General features: G+C 38.3%; 1 protein-coding gene and 1 pseudogene across 1 annotated transcript; both read right to left on the minus strand.

Moving 5' to 3' along the window:
- Positions 1-7727: 7727 nt before the first annotated feature.
- Positions 7728-11991, minus strand: LOC149014863 (putative transcription factor KAN4). The gene is made up of 6 exons (XM_089156463.1): positions 11516-11991; positions 11310-11386; positions 11110-11146; positions 10795-10954; positions 9209-9317; positions 7728-9105 (listed from the first exon to the last, which is right to left on the minus strand). The coding sequence occupies exons 1-6, from the start codon at positions 11964-11966 to the stop codon at positions 8926-8928; spliced, it is 1014 nt and encodes a 337-aa protein (XP_089012589.1). The 5' UTR covers positions 11967-11991; the 3' UTR covers positions 7728-8925.
- Positions 11992-18793: 6802 nt separating this feature from the next.
- Positions 18794-20464, minus strand: LOC149014864 (pentatricopeptide repeat-containing protein At2g22410, mitochondrial pseudogene; annotated as a pseudogene).
- Positions 20465-20709: the final 245 nt, after the last annotated feature.

Genomic DNA, 20709 nt, shown 5'->3' on the forward strand with positions numbered 1-20709 from the left:
AACCCAAATTCAAAGTCATTAGCTTGTTTACATCTGGATTGAGATCAATAACACGAGACAGTTTCTCTTTTGTTACAGAGTGATACTCTATGATCAATCTAATGCTAAAAGAAACTACTTGATATACAATATTAAACACAAACACAAAATCATTCCCAATTCAAAAATCCTGGAAAAATTAAGAAGGGGAAAAGCGATCCATAAGCATAAAGATGGTGGCTTCTGAGATGTAGTCCTGGCGTTGTGCCTCTGCAACTTGAACAGCTTGATTTCTCTTAGACAGCATTTTGGATGAGGAAGGAGTAGATTCCCTCATTTCTACCCCATCTTGGCCTTCAAGTTGGAAGAGCGAGAGCTTCTGGGTTCGTCGAGTTCTCACCTTTTCGCCGAATTTTGACAACTCGCTTATCCATGATCCTACCACTTCTGCTGCCATTCTCAATAATATTACTAAGCCCTTCACAGTATATCTCCAAATAAGAACTTCTGATGAGAGTAAACTTGAAGTGAATCTTAAGAACTTGGAGAATTAAATGAATTTGCTTTTCTATATATATGGATTTCCCAAGCAGATGTCATTGTCACCACGCAGTGGTTTTAGTAAAAAGACGCAAAACCGTGTTCTAGGTGGGAGGAAATTTTGGATGTCTGCGCCCCCAGATAGAGCTGGATGGGCCTTCTTGTCTTTTCCTTTGGGAAATTGAACAAGCATGACATCAAGACATAGATTTTAAGAAACTATGGGTTGCTTCTATGTTCCAGAAACTATTCTGGAATCAAATATAGAAGTAGAGAATGAGTGAATCCAGTGTGATTTTACCCACAAAAAAGAAAAAAGAAAAATCCAGTGTGATCCAAAATATCCTACACTGGAGCACTAATTTCAGTTCAAATTTTTTTACCCAAATTTTTATTTTTTTTTTTATTTCAAGGTTGGGATGGATATATTACATTCATGTGATGTACATTAATTAAGGTAAGGTGATTCTCCACCCCTAAAATGTTAGTAGTCCCCAAAGTCATAGTCCAACTTGGGTCTATGATTTTATTCATTGTCAAATTTTTAATAGAATATTCCTCTTCTTCAAGAACTGGATGCCATTATCTCTTTTTCAATTCTATCTATGCATACACATGATTCTTGGGTTTGGAGTAAATCAAAGAATGGTAATTAAGTTCACTGTGAAGACAGCTTACTTTCAATGCCTAACCATGGTAGATGGTCAAGATAACATTGCTTCATCTTCTTCTATTTATAATTTATGCAATTATCTATGGCATATACTCACCATCTCCAAGTAAAGCATTTTCTTTGGCGATTGGATCATGAAGCAATTGCTACTAGTGGTCTTTTGTTTTCAAGAAGAGTTTCCCTAGCCCCAATTTGCATACTTTGTGGTCATACATAGGAAAATGTATATCATGCCCTATTTTATTGAATTCATATACATGAATTTTGGAAGCTATGCTCTCTTTGCATTGATATTAGTGATTTCCAAGGTACCTTCATGACTGGACAGATTTCATCAAAGAATGTTTCAAGTTGTGATAACATGACCCTAGTGAACCAACTTTGGAGTGACAGTCATGCAGGAAGAAGATGAAGTATTCTATGGGATGCAAGTGGGCATTTCGTCCCTGCTAGTAGCAAAGCAGGCGTAGGGCATTTTGCCTTCACTTCAGAGATTGAAGTAGTCTATGATGGATTACTTTTAGCTGGTTCCTTAGGAATCCAAAATATTCTGGTTCATGTGGATTGTCTAGCTATATGTTGTTCAAGTTTCTTCCATAGATTGGATGAGTTCCAGCTTAGTCTCAAATGTTTTGAGTTTAGTTACTTCTTTTACTTCGGTAGGTTTTCACCCTATTCCTCGGTGAGATAACTTATTTGTAAATTTTTTAGCCAGAAGTGCCTGTAGGTTTCGCTTGTCTTGTTTTTGGTGGGGTGTACCACTATTGTTTATGGTGAGCTCTTCTTTGCTGAGCTTCAGGTCCTTTGGGTTGATACTTTTATCGATTTCTTAAGTATTGACCAACAAAGAAAAAGAAAAAAAAAAAAAAAAATTCAACCATCGGAAACCCAAAAACTTGTATATATCTTGATAAAGACTACTTGATCAGTTAATTTGAACAAAAGGTGGCTAGTGCCTTGTGTACATACTAAGCACATAATTAACAGAGAAATATTCCCAATCCAAGAACCCAGAAAAAATTAAGAAGGCGAAAAGCGATTCATTAGCATAAAGATGGCGGCTTCTGAGATGTACTCCTGGCGTTGTGTCTCCTCAGCTTGAATGGGTTGGCTTCTCTTGGGCTGCAATTCGAGTGAGGAAGAAGATTCCCTCACTTCTTCCTTAACTTCTCCGAGCTTCTGGGTTGGTCGAGTTTTTACTTTTTCTCTAAGCTTTGAAAGCTCACCCATCCACGATCCTATCAGTTCTGCAGCCATTCTCAATTAATATATTAACTCAGCTCTTCCTTAAAATCTCCAAATCAGAATTTCTGATGACAATAATTGAACTTGCACTGACTACTAAGAACTTGCAGGATTGAATAAATTTTGCCTCAATATATACATGGATTTGCCAAGCAAATGTAATTACAACGGTGAGTTTTTTAAATATAAAATTGCAAATCCATGTTCTTGGTGCGAAGAAAATTGGGAAATCTGCGGCCCCAGCAGATGACCTAGATTTTTTTTCAGTCTCCATCAGCTGCATGTTTCACCTTAGACATTGTTCTCTTGATAAAAGGTTCAAGGCAATCCTTTGGGTGAAGACTCAGGTTTAGCTAGAACTGATTTCCTCTACTTATTATTATTATTATTATTATTATTTTTAATTAATATTCTTTTTATTTTGTTTACTGAAGTATGATTAAACTAAAGAGGTTTATGATTTTTGTTTTCTTTTATGCTGTTTTGTGAAACTTCTTTGATTTTTGTTGGGTTGCTATTGCAAACTCTTTGCCATGTCGCACCAAGTCCCTAAGCTCAGCCATTAGATTAATCTAGGGAGATCAAGAAGGTCGACTATGGAGAATGCCTTGAGTTCTTTGCCGAGTACAAGAATGATCCCAGAGCTTGAGACATAGAGGATAATGAAGTGCCTAGGGATGTCAACGGTGCAGTTTGGGGTGGTTTCAGGCTAAAAAACACTCAGCCCAAAAACGGCCCGTTTGCAAAATAACGGTTTCGGTTTGGTGCAGTTTGGGTTCGGGCTAACTATCGGCTTGGCCTAACAGTCTATACTCAGGTTGACTAATGGTCTGGACTAATAATTTATGATATGTAAGAAAAATATTTACTTAATTTAAACAAACTTTGTACATTCAATTGGACATTCATACTTAATTATTCTAATTGTCTTTTACAAGTAATAGAAACACTATTTGAAGTTTGAATTTATGCTCAATTTTTCAGATAGTCTATATCAACTACCTAATGGTAATATGATTATTCAAATAATATTTAATGTTAAACTATATAACGGGTTATAAAACGGGTGGCGGTTTGGGTTTGAGTTGGTGCAGTTTTGCCACCCTCAACCCAATTATGGCCCATTAAGGATTGGTTCGGGCTATAACGGGCCGGTTCGGTTTTAACGATTCGGACTGCAAATTGACACCCCTAGAATTGCCTCCTCAGGAGGATTCCCTTTTTTGTTTGATGCCAAGATCCTTGTATCTTGCTATTTAATGTTTTGTACATATCAGAATACGTACATTGACCTTGAGTATATTTTCCTGGGATAAAATTCCCACCAAATTGTCAGGTGTCTAGACGAAGAGTTGTTACATTAGCTGCTCAACTTTTTTGGTGTCAAGTAGAGACGTAACAGAATGGTTATATATATGTATCGAATGACATGCCAACTTTTGGGAGAGCATATCCAACCAAGATGATGCTTTCATGATTTAGATTCATCTATAAATATCCTTCACCTGCAGTTAATGGTAATACACATTTACTCCTAGTCTCCCCACTAAACTTGTTAATTTAGGTAATCAAAAGCTCATTATAGGGGTAGTGTTGGTTTTTAATCTAACTTGATTTGCATGGGTGATTAACTAATCACAGAATCGACCCACATTTAATTTCTTTATGTAGCTAGATATCAAGCCAAAAAATCAGAATAATGCATGATTTACTTGGAAGGGTCAAACTTCGATGCAAGATAAACAAACACTTCCAGATCTTCTGCACCCGAGTTTACGGTGTTGCACCCAAGTTTCCTTAGGCTCAAGATGATGTGTTAAGTGGGTTGTGAAGGGAAAGTTAGGTGTATCATGCATCTAGAACTTTAGGAAGTCAATTTCTTCAATTTCTTTCTGGATGAATGATACATGTTTATCAATCACATCCAAATGTTGAGATTAAATTAAAATAAAATTTTTTATATCTTTTAAATCTTAACTCAACCTTTGAACGTGATTGATGAACATGTATTATTCGTAAAAAAAATAAAAAAATAAAAAAAAAGGAAAAGTTAGACATGTTAAAATTCACCTAGTAGAGGAATCCTAAACAAACCCAATTCAATTTTCATTATTATTTAATAAAAAAAAATGAGATTTCTTGCTCATGAACTATGAAGTCTCGAAAACGGTGGACCAAAATGGATCAATGGGCTCTATTTCACGCCAATGGTGTCCACCTGTCTCTTACAGATGAGTGCAAAACTGATGAGCGGTTTTCGACTTTTAAGGGCACACAGAGAATGAGATTAACCACTCAGTGAAGGAACCGCCTCTGCGAATCTGCCATCCCATGTGAATGGAAACGAGAAAACCCGGCCACAGGAACTCTAGAACATAGAATGGCATTTCCTCTTCGAGATTGGGAATTTGGATAACCCCATTGTTTCTTTTCAGTTTGCTTTTCTATGGGAATTCTTATTATTTATACAGAACCAGAAAGTGGAGTGAAAACCATTTCATATTGGTTCCTTTCTCAGAGACAAAAACTTAGTTCCAAGTTTCAAGTTCCAATTTCTTCACTGAGGACTTTTGTCAGTAACCATGTCTGGGCTAGTGGATATGTGGACGAACGAGCTCGCCAAGCTGCGTGAGAAGAGTCAGACGCTCATGTCGAGCAATTCTGAAGCTAGCAATGGAGCTACAGATTCAGGCCTTGTGATTCGATCGAACGAAGCGCCTTCACCCAAATCCCAACTTTCTCATCCTTTCTGCTTGCAACGTAAGTCGCTGCTTTTCAACTGTTCGGAAGCTTCCGTCTCTATGCTTGTTGATTGCTTCTGCCCTTGAAGATGATGAAAACCCAACACAGGAAAAATTATGTACTGGATTTCCAATACATTTGTATATAAGCTATCATCACCAACTAGTGTAACCCTATCTCCTCGACGTTTTTCTCTTGTACTGTTGTGTTATTTTCCTTTATCAGATTGAAGGAATAAATTTCCGGGAGGTTTTTGGTTGAAATATGAGAAAAACAGTATCTGGGCTTGTCTGAAATGCAAAAAAGAAATCAAAAGCCATGATCTTGAAAGCCCTCCACTCGACCGTCGAAACAACCACACCAGATTTCACCTCAGGGTTGGGGGAGAGATTTTAACTCCCTGAGTTCCTGATTTATTGTCAGTTTGTAACACAATTCTGATTTTGAGTTTCACAGGGTAGAAGACAAAATTCCACACCCTTCATCTGCACTCTGTTCAAATTTTTTGGTTCTGAGAATCAATGCAATACCCATATCATGCTCTCACTAGCCTGGAAGCAGAACCAGAGGTATCGTCTTCTTCTGTAAGATATAATGATTTACTTCCAAGACCCTGAAGCATTGAAATCCATCGTGTCCAGCCTTCATATATATGTTACAGTTACAGATTATCTAGTCTTGCTGCAATATACTGTTCCCTGAAAAATGCACCAGAGAAATGGGGCTTTCTACTTTCTAGTATCCTTCATGACACTTATGTTCTTGTCACTAATTATTAGGGTTATAAATAGATAATCAAATTCTGTTCTTATCCATTAAGGGAATAGGATTCCACCCAGATGCTGAGATGCAGATATGGTAGTAGTAGTACTCCTTGTAATAATTCGATTAAAGAAAAGTGAGTTCTCAAATTCTGAAATCTAAATCTTGACCCTCACCACTAAAATGGCAAGGATGCTTTTTCATTTATGGTAAGGATGTCAATTTGAACTTATATTCAAATTGCATTCATTACTCATTCGGAAAGTTCTGTATTAGTAGAATTAACCATCTGAATTCAACTGAAACTAGAACCTCTCAGAATAAAATAAAATACGGATTTATGATGCCACTATCCAATTTGAGAACTTATATACGACATGAAAAATCTCCCATGTGTTCTTTCATGTCTCTATCCCTGTAAATGAAAAACACAAGTAGCTCACTATAGTCTGTTCTTGCTTCTATGGATTTAAATCTCCAATATTCTTCAGTTCTTCTTCTTGCTTCTGAATCTTGCCTTGTAAGAATTCTGGTGGAATCAGACACTTTAGAGCTTATTTAGCAATTAAACAATAGATCTCTTCCCCAGATTAACATCCTAGGCATTTATCATAATATTATGTGTGCAAAAGCTCTGGATTAAATGTGATTCAGCTGCAGTGGTGATGCAAACTCAGAAAGGGAAAATGTGTTGGTTTGTTTTGCAAAGATGGAGGGATGCATCTCAATATTTGAAGGGAATTCAAGAAAAGATATTTCATTCCTTCTGTGAAACTAACAAGGTGGCAGATTTTCTTGCCAATTCAGCAGCCAAGAGCAAGGCCTCATTGCATTTTGAATCATGGCCAACAATAACCCAATAACCATTGAACCTGTAAATGATGCTACATAGAAACCAAGATTCAAGCTTGGTCATTAAGTTTTGTTAATTGTTCTTTTTTGGATGAATAAATAATATATTAAACCGAAAGAACAAAGCCAGAAACAAAGAGTGATACAAGAGGGGGGAATCAACCTCTAAATAAGGAGCTGGAAAGTGGAGCTAAGACCCCAGAAAACAACAATGAGCCTATTCCTTGGGGTGTCAGCAACCAGGGGGTGGGGAGTAAAGAGAAGTCTAACAACCTCAAATTGGATAGCAATGAAGTCATTACACTCCAAGATATGCCAACTCTATGACGGAATCTATGGCGATGTTGGTCTTTCCGGTTGAGTTTCTGATTGCAAAAGGCTATTTCACTAGTCGTACCGACTCTATTAGTCAATAAAATTTCTTTTTACCAATAAAAGCCCTAGTATTCTAGTTCCTTCAAAGACCAGGGTGAAAAGCCATGATAACATCCTTGGCCGTGCATAACAATGCACATTTATACCAAATAGGTGGTTGAGAAGGCAAAGAAGTTAGAAGGCTATTTTGGACATTTTAACTTTAAAATCAAACTTTTAATCTCAACGTTTTACTTGGAATAAAAATTACATTGCCGTGCACAACAAGAGATGTGTAGAACAAATGATTTTTTTTCCCGAGAAATGCCAACAAAAGTTACATTCAGATGGAGAAAACCATTATTATACAGGCCCACGACCTACCCAGCCTCACAGAACTCTCTGATGGAAAACTCCTTCAATCAGGTAGGGCCAGAGAAGAAAACTGCAGTGATCCTCCGAACTAAGGCTAGCAAAATGATACTCTCTGATGGAAAACTCCTTCAATCAGGTAGGGCCAGAGAAGAAAACTGCAGTGATCATCCGAACTAAGGCTAGCAAAATGATTACCAAAGGAAAAAAAAACTAAGGATAGAGAAATTAACAACAAAACACACGGGATTCTGCAAATCATAAAAATAATCATCAACCCATTGGGAAAATTCTTTGGAACAACAGACGCATTTGGATTTGAAATCTAAAAGCCAATCCAATATAATTACAGTGGTCCGGCCAAAATAGATCAGTAGAGATTACAGAGTAGCAAACAGAGCACAAAAGAACCATTTAACTCTCCATCTTTGAATGAAAATACAATCTAGAAACTGGTGCATGGCAACCCAATCAATATCTTCATATTCAATTTGAATCAAATTTTCAAATCATGACTAACTAAATTATTTTGGATCAGAGGATCCAAAACATCGAAGTTTTAACCTCAAAAGATTTTGCTTCTCACCTTTGGTAATAATATAACATGCTTTTGAAGTGGTTGATGGAAAAGAGAAAGAATATTGATGAGTGGACTTCGGATTTCTTTTTCCAAATAAATGATTCTTTTGGCAAGCCTGTCAACCTCATGGTCCCCTACGTAAATAGTCACCAAGATAATAACTCCATTGACTACTCCCTCCTTTCTTGTACAATCCATTTGCCATTTCACACATCATCTTTAATCCTACCCAGATTTTTATATAACAAGACAAAGCGAGAGATTTGAGTTCATCACATTCATTCACAACCCTCAAATGTCTGTCTCTCTCTCTCTCTCTCTTACTTTCCATAAAGCATAAGAACCACTTAGTTGCAGGCACAATTGGGTCTTTGGAAGATGACCTGAAAGTTGGCATCAGCTATCAGACTGAGATGTTCAATTTACGTACAAGCTGAAAAAGGAAGCCATTATTGTCTATAGAAGTTCTTTCTTTTCTTTTCCCTATTCATTTGCTGGGGAGCTGAGTTTCCAGATCTGAACAAGTAAAGGACCCTCAACTTCTAACAGTACTTACCTGATGGGTCATTATATGTTCCAATGTCATCATCACAGTCCATCTTTCACTTTTTTAACCTAACAGCCCCATCCCTTATCATCTTCTTCTTCTCTGCTTTTTTGATGCCACAAAATGGAAGCAACATATATAGGAATCATGCCAGGAGTACGGGTAGACTGATAAGACAAGCTCATGGGAAGAAGAAGACCCTTCTTTTCTCTTTTCTTTTTCCTTCCCTTCCCTTCCTTTGATTCTGAGAAGTGTAATAGTGATAAATTTGGCAGTAGTTTAACACTTCAGAAGGGTTAACTCATTATTTGATGGTTCAGAATAGTCCATTTGCCAGCTTTGTCTCCCAAGGGTGAACTCTAGGTTTGGCAACATATGTGAGGTTTTAGCCAAAGAGCTCAAGTACAACTTCTCCTTCTCATTGTGTGAAGTGCAAAGCTCTCTTCCATATCCATCAACCTGCGTCATTATTCAAAGTAAAATGGAATATAAGATTATGGAACTGATTTAGGAAATAGCAGAGAACTTATGATGCCTTTAGCCCAGTAAATTAAGCTCATACCTTGTTCATTTGATCTTTGAGCTCATCTGGGATAGAATAAAAACATGCTGATGTGTTCTCTTTCATTGAAGGGTTCCAAACATTTGTTTCCACTGATGGCCATGAACTTCTGTAGTAAGTTAATTTAGGGGTGTAAGCATTAGGCAAGAGGAAATTAATGTGGACACTGTCTCCTACATTTACGTTTAGAAACAAAACTAAGGCAACAAAATTAAAATGGTGAATTAAAAACATTGTCACCATTCATCCAAGTCACTTATTATATCATTACTATTTGAGCTATAGTACTAGATGAAAATGCAGAAGAACATATGATATTTAATAGCATCTCTTTTGAGATAAAAAATAAAATCCTCCACATTTATGCTATTTGCTCCTGATACCAGCAGAAATGGGGATTCTACATAAGGTGGGTTTTGCACATTCTACTTCAATTTTCTTTATCTATAACATCTGTAATCTAAAACGAAATAAGATAGTAGAGATCATTTATTGAGACTGTACATCTAATCTCTAATGGTGTCTTTAATTACTCTGGACATTTTAGTAAAGAAACTTAGGTTTAGACACCAGTAACTCAATCTGAAATGGAGTGATCATCAGCGAAGCTAGTCTGCAAACAAATAAATACAAGGGCAAAGTACGTTGATTTATTAAATAAGAAAATAAATTATAAAACAAAGTAGGGTTGAACTTGTAGATCTACATTTATCTTGAACCTTAGATGACCTTTTTTTTTTTTTTTTAATTTAACATAATAATGATGATAATTACAGAAGGCTCCACTCTGGATGATGAAATAATGCGTTCAAGTGTCACTAAAAATAGAAAGAAATGATCAGATCCCACTAGTTATCAAAAATAAGGTCTCAGTAACAAATCAATCAATATTACAGATATAATAAAAATTTCTATTTTCCCCACAGAAAACATTCTATGCATATATGATCGGGTGTTTGAACTAAAAATTAATGGAATCCAACTCAATGTATGAAACCGGATATGCACCAAAGCCTCCACATACAGAAGCTTCATTGTTCAGGGACTTCGAGATTTCGTTTCTGTTCAACAACCCAGAAAAGTAAAAAATGGAAAAGAAGGGATCTTTTTTACCAGCTCGAGAAGGGAATTGAACAAAAATCAAGACAAACAGTATTTGCAGCAGCATATACTGAAAAGATCAAGTACTATAAGTAGCCTTTACATACGGAAGATCAAAGACCTTTTCAAGAACCGATCCAGTTAACAAAACCAGACTGATCGATAATAAAGTCTATAAATAAATATTCTTGGTAGATTGCTTTCATCGATCCATAGAAAAAGTCAACCAAAACCCAACCAGTGAAAGACATTAACTACAGTTCTCAAGTAGAGCCCAAGTCTCAAACCTGTAGATAGAGCTTAGACTGTAGCATCATCAAGATCGAGATACATGGAAGATTAAAAACTAATTCTCAAATGAACTCGAATACCCAAGATATGTTTCTTTATGTGTATGTGTGTTCATTTGACTTGCATGTTCAATAAGATATAGAGAAGGACATGAAACTTGAAAACATGGAGCAGCAGTGGAAGTACACACGCACCTTGGAGATTTTGGTAGTGTCTGTGTTAGTGGTGATGATGGTGGAGGTGGTGTGTTGAGAGCATAAGAAGGGCTTGGAGCAGTTTTCTCTGAAGATAAACCACTATTTACTTCAATCATCCCTGTCCTTTGATTCAGACCCATTTCTGCCTGCCCTTGCCCTGCAACATTCATCAGTCTCATAACCCTTGCTTCTGCTTTATCAGACACTAAGCAAAATCTTCAAGACAAAATGGAGAGAGAAGAAAGGGAGCGGTCATTTGGTGGTGGTGGTGGTGGAGGTGGTGGTGGTGGGGAGAGAGGAAGATCAAAATACCTGCTCCCTTGTCAGTGCTCTTCACTGTTCTATACATCTGCATGAACACGCAAGAGGAAATAATTAGAAAAGTCCACAATCCAAAGATTGCTCTCTGGATGCCCTTTTGTCCTTACCCTTTGTTTTCCAAAACAGATCAAACCCCACTTCCACTAACAAATATAATAAAGATACGCTAAATACACAACTAATAACCTCACCTGCAAATGACTCTTCACATGAGCTAATGTCAAGTCCTTCACATTCATCAACTCCAGAACTGATTTGGGTGTTGCTCCTGCCAAAATATATGTTGTGAAATGAGATGGGTGCTTATTCAAACAAATTGAATCTGGGCTTTTGGTAAGTAAAGATTAAATCAATTTGAAATGAAGAGTGGTGGTGTGTTTGGTTATGATTTACTTACTTTCATGTCCACCAAGGAGCTGCACTGCGTGGACAAAATGGGCATGAAGAGTTGTGGTCCATCTCATCCTTGGAGCTCTAATGCTTCTCCTACCTCCATTAATGACTCTGGAATTTCTTTTGAATTCACGACTGAATATTTGAGGTTGGTGCAAGTAGTGAAAATTGCGGGGTAGATACTGTGGTTGAGGTTGAGGTTGAGCATTCAAGGCTTCCTTGTCGATTCCCAGGCTCAGTGTAGGAAGATCAAAACCCTTGTCAGGTTGTAAGAACCCTTGTTCATGGCTTATATCACTGCTGCTGCTTCCAGAGTCTGTTGTGGAGCTTCTCTCACCATAAAATGTTCTTCTCATCCACCCATCATATCCCACATCCATCTTAGCTTCACAATCTGAAACTGATGGTGGGCTGATCTGCAAAGAAAGGTCAGGGAAAGGCAAAGCAGTTCTCATGGAGTTGGAGCTCAGGAACCTAGAATACTAGAGGCCTGATCAGATGACGGAGGTAGATAAAGAGTTGTCTGAGACAAAGAAGGAAAAAGAGAGTGATAAGTTTGAAGATTTTGCAGGGAAGAGATCCCAAAAGGGTTGGAGTAGGCAGTGATTATATCATGAGTGCCTTATGATTTGCATGAATGTTTAGATTGTTTATACTGTGGGAGAAAGAGAGAGAGAAAAGGGATGGAATTTTTTTTTGGGGAGGGGGGTGGGTGTAGGAAGAGAGAGATAGAGAGAGAAAGAAAGAAAGGCAGGCTTTTAGTAGGATCTCTCTAGGGTTAATAAAATTGAAAGAGAAAAGTGACAGATTTGAAGGAATTGCAGCGACTAATAGTCAGAAAATAATGCAGAAAAAGAGAAAAGAGACCGAGAGAGAAGAGAAAGACTTTAGGGTGGACAGATGAAGATAAAGAAAGTAGACAGAGAAAAGGGTCTACTTTAAGGAAGGAGTGAGCACCAGAGTCCCACAGAGAGGGGTTTCATTTCCCCTTTTTTTTTTTGTTTTTTTTTGTTAGAACATTTCCCCATCTATATGAAGGGAATGAAAAAGGAGATGCAAAGCAGTAAATGCTGATGGTGCAGAGAATAGTTGGAAAACGAGAAAACAAAATTTGTACAATAAACTTGGAAGACCATGACCAAATGACTTGAGTCTCGATCCTATACCCTGCACATTTAAGATAAGAGGTACATGGTATTTTTACGGTTGTCCCCCCATACAACAAGGATACACTCCATTTCTAACTACTAACTAAATAATTCAGAAGTGGCGAGTTTTACATGGACTCCATCCTTATCATGTGATAGAAAAACATATAAGGAACACATATCTCTCTACTGACAATAAGGTTATCTGAACTCAACCTTTAATGGTTTTGGCAATTAGTATTGGATTCACCTATTCATATCGATATTGGAGATTTTTTTTTAATTGAAGTTCACTCGGGGAACTAGAAGATCTGCGTCCGAGTAGGGCATGCGTCCATGCATCTGGTCACTTGATGCCTTGCCTATAGTACCAAGCAATCAACTCAAGTACTATAGAGATGCACACCCTGTCTGGACATAGAGGATTTGCGTGTTTCGTCCAGACCAACTTATATGCAAATTTGACTATTCTTCAGGAGAGTAACTATTACATATAATTTATATATAAAGCGAGATTTCACCTCAGCCCCGAGGGGATCCAATCGGAGAAATCTTTCTGGTATTTGATTCAAATCTGATCTGTTTATGTAGAATATGTTGAGCTGTGCACGTGGGGATGGAATTCTCCATGATCTAGTACACACCATCCCCCGCGCACAAAATTTGGAAGAAAATAGAAAAAGATACAAGAAAGGAATATAATTGATGTTTGTCTCGTGAGAAATACAGAAGAGAAGAAGGGAATATATCGCGAGATGTGTCAGTACGGTAGGGGTGTCCGGTAACATCGGGCTGCAACTCACATGCAGGTGAGCGTGGCCCATATGAGCCCAGCAAAAACATCCAAGCCCATTTAGAGAGATAATTAATAAATAAATGGAAATAAAATCAAAATCTTTCATTCTTCGCTAATTTCAAACGGTTACTATTTGTCCTCACCCATCACTGTCTTCTCCCAATATTCCCTCTCCGTGTCCAAATATATTCTCCTCTCTCGAGCCCCTCCCGTAAGTCGAGGCCCACGTGGCAACCATCCAACGGTCAACCATATACTCCGGCATCGGTCACGTGAGATATGGGCGTGACAGTGTCGAGGCGATAGGTTCTTCTCAACATCTTTAATTGTCTTTCCTTGAGAAAAAACCCATGTAATTAACTAATTAAGAATAAGAACAAGGGGATTAATTACTTTTAATCATTTGTTAATCGTTTTCGAAGCTGTGGTCAGCGGCTGATGCGCTCTAGATTCTCCGGGAAATGGGATTTTTTTTTTAATCTCTCTAATTAATTTTAATTATCTTTATTAATGAGGAGAGAGAAAGTGATATATTCGGTCAACATGTCTCTTGTCGGTCACTCACTCCCAAGTCCCTTATAAGTGTTGTAAGGGGTTGAGATATATATTCCCCCCCCCCCCCCCCCCACCCCACCCCACCCCATGTGTTTGTCTTTATGAAAATAATTTTCTTCGCTTTGTGTTTAAGTTTGGAATATTAGTCCTTCCAAACATTACTCAAGGGGTCATTTTCTTCTCCCTTACAAGCTACCACCCATAAAAGCATGTGCCTTTATGCTTTAGCAGAATGTACGTTTGATCTTTAATAGAATTATCGTTCAACTTGAAGGAAAAGATTCATATGAATTAGACTAGTGGGTCAACCTAAAGGTATTATGGAATGATCAGATTTATACATAAAGTTAGTTGCTAAATCTGACCGTTGAACCAACTAGAATCTGACCGGTGAAGAAAACACATTTGGGTTCGATCGGAAAATTGCCTTTGATGCCCAAATAGATTGAAGAACAATCACAGAACCGGATTGCAGGGTTTTAGCTTAGAAAAAGAGCTTGAGCTTAGGAAAGAGAGAAGAGACATTCGTTTAGACATACAAAGGGGGTTCCATACCTTGTTGTGTCATAAGAGGCAGCTCCATGCATGTGGCTTAGTCAGCAAAAGAAAATTCTAAAGTTAATATTCACAAAGGATAAGATTAGGTGACATGGAAAGTTTTGATGTAGACAGTTTGGTTCGCATGTGTCAAATGCACGTCCAACTTTTCAAACACGCATGTGCCAGGTGGCTCCAGATGTGGCATATGACGGATATTCCAAATTCTTACTAGCTGGCCCGGACAGGGGTGTTCGAACATGTATATGCTAGATAAGACTAGTGGTTCATCGGGGCATAGACTTGAAACGAACAGGATAGGTACAACACAAACAGACTCAACAATACTGACCCTACAACTATATGAATTGGGTCATATTCAATGTGAATGATTTCAAAGGTATGAGAAACCAAACCCAAGACACCAGAACATGATTGTTGAATTTAGGCAGTTGAGCTCATTTTAGGGTTTTTTTTTTTGGGACTGAACCAGATTGCATCTGATAGCTAGGTACAACTGTTGGGCATCTTTTTATTTTTAATTGAAGAAGGTTGAAATTGTACTAAATTTTATTTTTTATATAAAATTTGTTCATAAAAGATACTGTAGCTAATAGCTATGGTGTCAACAAGTGGAGAAAGTCTTTGGAAACTGAAGAAGCAAAGAAACAAATAAACAGTGAGAAAGTATATGAGAATCTACAGACAGAGCAAAACAGAAGAGACGACTTGATCCGCTCTCAGCGCCGCCTCGAAGGTATAAGCTAAAGAATAATAATCTTTGTTGGGTTTCCCTTCTCTCACTTCTTATAAAGATTACAACAGATGATCTTATCTTAAACAGCCATGCAATACATGCAGATCAAACACTGCAGATGAAGAGATGACAGCTTTCAATTTTAAAGCTTCCCTTCTATTATTCTCATTCTTTTCTTTTAAAGTAGAATGAGAGAATCACCGAGAACAACGCCGTCTGGACTAACGTGCAATCTGATATTAAAAATGGCCAAATGGGTATGGCGGTCAAACCCAAATCGAAATTTTTTATGAACCCTAATGTTCATGTTGAATTGGAAGTTTTGAAGCTTATAAAGCTATTATTCTTTTTAATTCTTCCATGTCAGTAGCCCCACTAGGAACTTCTTCCGGTCTTCCCCTGTTTTTCTGTTCTTCTTTCCATGTTTCAGCGCTATCAACTCGTGTAATCCAGCCTCACAGTCACAGACACGTTCCCACTTCACATTCTAAAAATTCTAAAGTTCAAAAGTCTAAAACCTGCTCCAGGTAAGGCAAAACTCAACGAGTTTTAAAATATCAGAATAGGGTTTATAGGCTAATATGTAATTGCAGAGAAGGGGGGGGGGTAAACTAAGCTTCCATTTTTCTGGGTCTACCTCAAATGTCGAGAAAATGTTCTTTTTATATAGCCGTTATAATTCAAATTTAATTGTCTGTGTTTACTCCAAAAGTCCAACCAAACCAACCACCACAGCTACCGATGTTTACTGTGTGAGTGTTTCTACCTGCTCCATTCCCTCCCTTGTCTATTCTACAGACCCTCTTTGTGAAAGTTTCCATTAAGAATAAATATTCCAAATCCCTGTGCCAGTACTGAAGTCTGTGTGGATAGAGCAGAACCGTTGGATTGGAGTGGAGGAGTAACTGTACATGACAGTTGGAGAAGCAGAAGGACTTGACCCAGTGAGGTTGTTGCATCGCATTTCGCATGTCAAGTGTTTGTGGTATTGAGTCTATTGACCCACTGAGAGTGGAACCTATGAAAGCGCTGCAGCAGTACTGCAAATGCAGAAGAGTGCAGAGAGAAAGAAAGACGTAGGTCTCTGAGTGGGGTCTGGGTCTCAGACTCTCAGAGTGAGAGGGAAACGAAAGGGAAGGCCTATAGAAGGTAAGGACTAAAGAGTAGAAATCAGGAAAGAACGCTAATTTGCTAAACGACGACATGGGTCCTTTCAAAACGACACCATGCACCACCACCCATGACCATCTCCGCCATCTTCGCCTTCTTCAATTCAATGGTAGTACTACACTGCCTTTATTCTCATCTTCCGTATTTCTGCTGCAAACGCAGACGTCATTCATCTCTCTCTCTCGTGCTCTGCATGCCTCTGTCGAGGAAAAAAAGTTCCTTTTTTTCTTCTGTTTTGATCATGGCAGGCATGCTGCCACGCTTTCCTGTGCACAATGTAATTAAAACTCTTACGACCATTTCCTGTCCGAGTGTTCGAGAAAAGAACTACTTGCCCCAATGCCCCACAACTCCAGGACATTAAAAGTTCACCATCAAGGAAGAGAAATTTTTGCAGGTGGTGATATCCTATCGTATCGGTTCACCATTTCGTATGGTATCGGATCCGAGTATCGTTTGAACAAGGCTGGAGTCCGGGCCCATTTACATGAGTGGTTAAATATGTAATAATTGATCGGGACCGCTAACTCATGCGCGTGTGGGGTCACCACTAATCTGAATCCTCTATCATTTTAACCCTTCAGAATCGTGATTGTGATTGATAGTGGTATCAACGCGGTGAAAACTGCCCCAAAGCTGCAGCAAGCGGGGCCAGATCCTCTCCCCTCCACCAAGGTGGACGGTGCACCCAACTATTCTATGTCAGATGGGTTATGAATGGAGAAAGTTGAGTGGGATCTACAGTTCTCACCAACTAAATGAAATAGAAGTAGGATTTCTAATAATTTATACGTGAGCCTTATCCTTATTATGTAGTAGAAAAGTATGAAAATAGCACATATCTTTCATCGATAGAAATGTTATTTGGACTCGAAACGAGTCAGGATCCATCCTATTTGAATTGAGATTCTCTAACCAATCATAGTAGAGGACTTTGTTCCCCTCAGATCCCTTCACTACATATTAAATGGGAGGTCCACCTTTTGAATTCCGAGAGGAAAAATCAAAGGTGATACCTCGATGGGCCCTTCTTTATGTATAATGAAAAACGGTGAGGAGAGCACTGACCTCTACGTATCATATCAGGATAGAATATCCGTCTGAGTTGGGATCCACTATCATTACTTACACTGGCAAGGCGTTTGGCTTCAATGTTGTGCAGTAGTGAGTTGCCTTCAGTCCAGATCTAAAATGGTGGTCGAGAATCGATTTAGACTTTAGGCAGCTCAGTACTGCATAATTAATGTATAGCATTGCAATTAATGCGCAACATTGAAGCATAACCCCACTGACAAGAGAGAGCCCAGTTCAAATAAGTGTCTTACATTTAAGATCGGGTGGGCCATGGCCCTGCGGTTTAATTTCCCATGTCTCTCTCTTTCTCTAAGTCTTCATTATGTGTCCTATTTTCCAATCTTTCATAATATAGAGAGCCTTTAGACCAAAAAAAAAAAATAATAATAATATAGAGAGCCTTTAAAATATTCTTGAGATACTGTCACATTCCTACTTCTCCAAGTTGGCACATAGACTGATAGACCACGAATTTATTATATCCCTTTGTCCTAAACTTAGGTTTTGTACCAACTTCCATTTATAATATAATTCATCTCCAGGCTTTCTCTTGACTATTTCCAACTATGTAAGGGAAAAACTATTGCCCCTTCAGCTGTCATGCACCCCTTTATTAGAAAAACCATAACCCTATAAACATCAACACCTATAAATATAATTCATCTCCCTTTCATGGAATAAATGGGAATTTATTCATTCTAGGAGTTTGGAATTTTACCCAAGTCCAAGGTATCAATTATCATCATTTATTGCTTATTTATATCATTATCTTCTTGTGGTTATCAAGGTAAATCTTCTCAACTTATGAGGTAACATTGGAAGGGAACAAGAGCTGTTGAATATTTACTGGAAAAAGGAAGAGACCTTGATGTGGGGACCTGGTCAAGTGTTGAGCTAGGTAAGTTGGGCCCACCATCATAAACATACCTTGTATCATATAGACTCCTGTAATAGAAGTCAAAAGGAAACCCTGACCTTCTTGAAGCATCCAACTTAGAATGTCCAATGGAAATGACTCTTTTTTCACTGTCTTCTGCTTGCATAGCATAGCAGGCCTGCTTTTCTTGATTTGCCATAATAAGCCCAAACCCTGTTGAGAAAGAAGAAAAAAAAAGCCCAGCCCAACAGATCCTGCTGATAAATATTAAATACATAGAGATTCTATTCATGTGGGTGATGTGATGTTATAAATAAGTAAAATCAGTGAAAGGTGCATATCCAATGCCTGATAAAAACTTCTTCACATCACCTATAAGCTTTTATCATACTGATGCCTGTATCCTTCTTCATATTCAATTTCCTCATGAGTTCTCTAATTTCCACCACTTTGTGCCACTGACCTACCATGGCATAAAAGTTTGCCAATAGGATGTAGACTCCATGGCTTTGGCGGGGACCCAAACTGACCAAATCCTCTGCAACCTTCTTCCCAAGATCAACCTCAGAATGATTAATGCAGGCACCAAGTATTGTTTTGTAAGCTATGACTCTTTCATCTGTTGGCAATGTTCTAGTGAGATCTTCTGCTCGGTATAGCAACCCTGCTCTACAGAACAGATCAATTAGGCAGCCCAAATGCTCAAGTTTTGGTCTTATGTTGTAAACCCCTGTCATCCTATCAAACAAAAGACAACCTTCCTCAAGTAAGCCTGATCGACTGCAAGCAGTCAAAGCAGCAACGAATGTGGTTTCATTTGGCTCAACTCCTTCCATCTCCATCTCCTCAAGTAAGGTCAAGGCTTTACTTCCATCCCCACAATTTGCAAGCCCTGTAATCACAGCACTCCAAGAAAAAGTGTCTCTGTAACCAGTCTTGTAGAATATTAGCATGGCATCTTCAGAACTCCCACATTTAAAATACATGTCAATCAGAGCTGTACCAACAATAGCATCTATTCTTATATCATGTTGCAAGACAAATTGATGAACTAATCTACCAAACTGGAGATCAGATAAGCTGGCAGCAGCTGAAAGCACACTAGAAATGGTGGTTTCATCTGCTTTTATGCTCTCCATCTCCATTTTCTTAAAAATTTCTAAAGCATCCCTCGGACGCTTGGCCTTAACATACCCGTGTATCATTGAATTCCATAAAACCAGGTCCTTAACAACCATCTGATCAAAGACACCACGAGCAAGATCTATGAGCCCAGAATCGACATATCCATTGATCAAAATAGTGTTTGAGACCACATCTCTTCTGTCCATTGCAATGAAAAATCGAAATGCCATGTTCATATCTCCACCTTTAGCATACATACTCAATAACGCATTCTCCAAATTCAAACTGCATATAATCCCTTGTTTTATCAAAAAAGCATGAAGACCTCTTCCATACTCCATGACCCCAAGTTGAGTGCAGGCCATTAATAGAATGACTAAAGTGACTGCATCAGCTTGAACACTATCAACCACCATTGCCTTGAACATAACCAAGGCTTCAAACTGCAAACCTGGACTCTTGCTAAAAGTACCTAGAAGTGAATTCCAGCTTGCTGAGTCTCTCTGAGGCATTATGTCAAAAACTTGTCGTGCATCTTGAAGGAGTGCAGTAGACCCATAAAAGTGGATAAGAGAATTCTGTACATAAATATTGGTATCAAGGCCAATTTTAATGGCATGGGCATGGATCTCTTTCCCTTTCGGAATTGAAACCAAATGGGTGCAAGCCTTGAGAAGGGCAGGAAAGGTGTGGCTATCTGGGCTGGCAGAATTTGCTCTGAAAAAGTAATTGTATATAAGGATGGCATAGAAGGGTGTGGAGCTCTTAGAGTAAGCTCTTATGACGCAGTTCCATGTGAGAGTGGTTTGTATGAGACCAGTTACAATGGTTTGCGCAAACACCTGGGCAAGTTGATTGCAATGACTTGAAATTTTCAGATGTTGAAGAATAAGATACAAATGCCCACTCGTCATACTAATTCCCCTTCAGGGATTGAAAATGATATGCGTCGCTCTTGGCGAGGCTGACCAGCATGCTATGGTTTTCTCCACACGGCTCAAGTTTTTCATTGAGTGACTCATTACTGTGGAATTTTGGTTAAAGAAAACATTTTTAATGAAAAATAATTTCTGATGTTCACTTAGAGTATAATTACACATTTAACCTTCCTTTTTATGAAAATTATTGGAGAAAATTACACCGATACCCTAAAATGGAG

The sequence above is a fragment of the Hakea prostrata genome, chromosome 5 (assembly GCF_041222555.1).
Source record: "Hakea prostrata isolate BN-2017 chromosome 5, UWA_Hpros_2, whole genome shotgun sequence".
Taxonomy (NCBI): Eukaryota; Viridiplantae; Streptophyta; class Magnoliopsida; order Proteales; family Proteaceae; genus Hakea; species Hakea prostrata.